This window comes from Lontra canadensis, unplaced genomic scaffold, assembly GCF_010015895.1.
Source record: "Lontra canadensis isolate GAN:19392208 unplaced genomic scaffold, GSC_riverotter_1.0 scaffold75, whole genome shotgun sequence".
NCBI lineage: Eukaryota > Metazoa > Chordata > Mammalia > Carnivora > Mustelidae > Lontra > Lontra canadensis.
Window position 1 is genome coordinate 8,594,645 of NW_022631069.1, and position 3,169 is coordinate 8,597,813.

General features: G+C 45.9%; 1 protein-coding gene across 1 annotated transcript; it reads right to left on the bottom strand.

Moving 5' to 3' along the window:
* Positions 1-763: 763 nt before the first annotated feature.
* On the bottom strand, positions 764-1,717 carry LOC116881502 (olfactory receptor 11A1-like). Its single transcript, XM_032881272.1, has one exon. It carries the CDS (start codon positions 1,715-1,717, stop codon positions 764-766), a length of 954 nt encoding a protein of 317 aa, XP_032737163.1.
* Between the last annotated feature and the right edge of the window lie 1,452 nt (positions 1,718-3,169).

Below are 3,169 nucleotides of genomic sequence, written 5' to 3' on the forward strand. Positions count from 1 at the left end.
AAGCTGCAGTAAATATCCGTGTGAAGTTTTTTCTGTGTAGACATAAGTTTAAACTCATTTGGGTAAATACCAAGGAGTGTGACAACCGGATTGTGTAGTAAAAGTATATGTAGTTTTATAAGAAACTTCCAAACTGTCTTTTAAAGTGGCTGTGCCATTTTGTATTCCCACCAGCAATGAATGAGGGTTCCTGTGGCTCCATATCTTCACCAGCATTTGGTGATGTCAGTGTTCTGGATTTTAGCCATTCTAAGAGGCAAGTACTAATCATCTTATTTTTTAAAATTTGGAATCACAAGTGTAGTTTTAGATTTCTGTATGTAGTTTGACGTTAGTTATCTGATTAATGTTTGTCATTTCCCTAGAGACTGTGGGCTTCGTGAAGGCATGGACTGCTTCTGGTTTTGTTCTTGTTATCACCTATGTGTAGATGCCTCAGGGCTGCCTCAGACATAGTAGACCATGATGAATATTTGAATAAATGAGCAACCAGCTTTAACAGTTCATTCGGAAGGTGAGCTTTTGCACAAGGATCCAGATCTATTGAAGATAAGGGGGCAGAACTTGACCTACTGAAGCCATTCCTGGGACCCTAGTTCACCTGAGGCTATCAGAACTCTGTAGCACCTGCAGCCATGCTTGGAGACATCCTGTCATCTGGCTTTAAGAACTCCCAGTATAGGTGGTGCCATTTATGTAGAATCTAAATTACTCAATCCAATCCATTGTCCCTTAGACGAATATCCAAATTTTCCTTTTTGCCTTAGCTGAGGAGGAAATCTGGCTTCTTACTCAAGCACATCTTCAGGGCTCCATGGATGTCTCGGTTTCTCAGGCTGTATATGATGGGGTTGAACATGGGTGTCAGGATGGTGTAGAGCAGAGAGAATCCTTTGCGCAAGAGTTGTGAAGAATTGGCTGAAGGCACAAGGTACGTGGCAATGAGTGTCCCATAGAACACCGTGACCACGGTGAGGTGGGAGGAACAGGTGGAGAAGGCCTTTCTCCGGCCTGTGCCAGATGGAATTCTTAGGATAGCAAAAAGAATGCAGGAGTAAGAGGCAGCTATGAGGAGAAATGGAACCAGAGTTACTGCTGAGGAGGTGGCAAAGGCGATGGTCTCTGTCAGTGAGGTGTCCATGCAGGAGAGATGGACCAGAGGGGTGAAGTCGCAGAAGAAATGATCAATCGCATTGGGTCCACAAAAGGTTAGTCTAGACAGAAGGACCAAAGTGATTGCTGTAAGGAGGAAGCAGCAGAGCCACGAGCTGGCAGCCAGCCTAATGCAAAGGGGGCCAGTCATGAGGACAGGATAGCGGAGAGGTTGGCAGATGGCCAGGTATCGGTCATAGGACATCACAGAGAGCAGGAGACACTCTGTTGCAGCCAGGGATCCAAAGAAGTAGAATTGGGTCAGGCACCCAGCCACAGAAATGGCCTTCTGTTCGGCTATGATAATCAGCAACATCTTGGGGACAATATTGGAGGTATAGCAGATCTCTAGAAAGGACAAGTTCACCAGAAAGAAGTACATGGGGGTGTGGAGGTGCTGGCTGAGCAAAACTAGCAGAACAATAAGGATGTTTCCAGAAACAATTAAGATATAGAAAGCAAAAAACATCACAAAGAGGAAAATATTTAGCTGTCGGTTGGAGGAGAGTCCTCGAAGCACAAATTCCACTATGGTCGTTTGATTTTCCCAGGGCAGGATTACCATGCCTTGGCTTCCCTAGGACACCCAGTGATAAGACGTGCAAAGTACAGAAAGTTCTAGCTTACATCTAGACCATGGTCTGACAGAGGGTGATTTTCATTCCCTGCTCAGGTTTTTGGAAGGGTTTTTATTTCAGTAGAGGAGTATCATCTTTTTTTCCAAAGCCTGAAATTGTAAAGAAAATAATTTTCAGTAAGAACTTATGACGGCTCCAATCCCTCCTTCTTCTCCTGCCTGTGTCTTCATTTCATCAGGAGTAATGTCAGGCTTTGGGGAAAGCAAGACATTGAAGGAAGGGGAAGAAGAATACAAAGGGGAGGCAGGACAGAGGAAAAACAAAGGAAAGAAGAATCATCTGCTGTGTGCTCATTCTGAATGCACTATGGTAACTTGGGGAATTTTGGAAAGAAAAGAAGATCTAAAAGGAAGGTAGGCACATTCCAAAGAGTTTATGAATGCTCAGTCAGAACCTAGAAAATAAAGGGCCCGGGCCAAAGAACCCTCCTCTCCCTCCTCAGGCACTGGTTATACAGGGATCCTATCCTACCTATGATCCCTATCATATCTGCTATGCATTTTCCCCTTTCAGCTTCTCAGGGAGTTGAGAAGTAAGTTTCTTTTTTCTGTTACAGTTTCCAGAACATTAGCAAGAGAAAATCATGTGCATGCACTTGCTGGTGTAACTCAGAGGCAGGGGTGCTTTCTCTCACAGTTGTTTTTTTTTTTAAGATTTTATTTATTTATTTGACAGATCACAAGTTGGCAGAGAGGCAGGCAGAGGGAGAGGGAGAAGCAGGCTCCCCGCTGAGTGGAGAGCCCGATGCAAGGCTCAATCCCAGGACCCTGGGATCATGACCTGAGCCGAAGGCAGAGGCTTAACCCACTGAGCCACCCAGGCGCCCCTCTCTCACAGTTTTAAAAATCAGGTCAATAAAAAATTTTTGTGAGTGGCCTGGGTGGCTCAGTTGTTTAAGCGTCTATCTTGAGCTCAGGTCATGATCCCCGGGGTCCTGGGAACAGCCTGCTTCCCCTGCTTGTGCTTGTACTTCTGCTCATGCTCTCTCTTCTCTCTCTCTCTCTCTTTCTTTCTCTCTCATTCACATGCACTTCCCTCCCTCTCAAATAAGTAATAAAATCTTTTTTATTTGACAGACAGAGATCACAAATAGGCAGAGAGGCAGGCAGAGAGAGAGAGAGAGAGGAGGAAGCAGACTCCCGCTGAGCAGAGAGCCCGATGGGGGGCTCAATCCCAGGACCCTGGGATCATGACCTGAGCCGAAGGCAGAGGCTTAACCCACTGAGCCACCTAGGTGCCCCTAAATAATAAAATCTTTTTAAAAATGGGGGCACCTGGGTGGCTCAGTCGTTAAGTGCCTGCCTTTGGCTTAGGTCATGATCGTAGGGTCCTGGGATTGAACCCCACATTGGGCTCTCTGCTCAGCGGGGAGCCTGCTT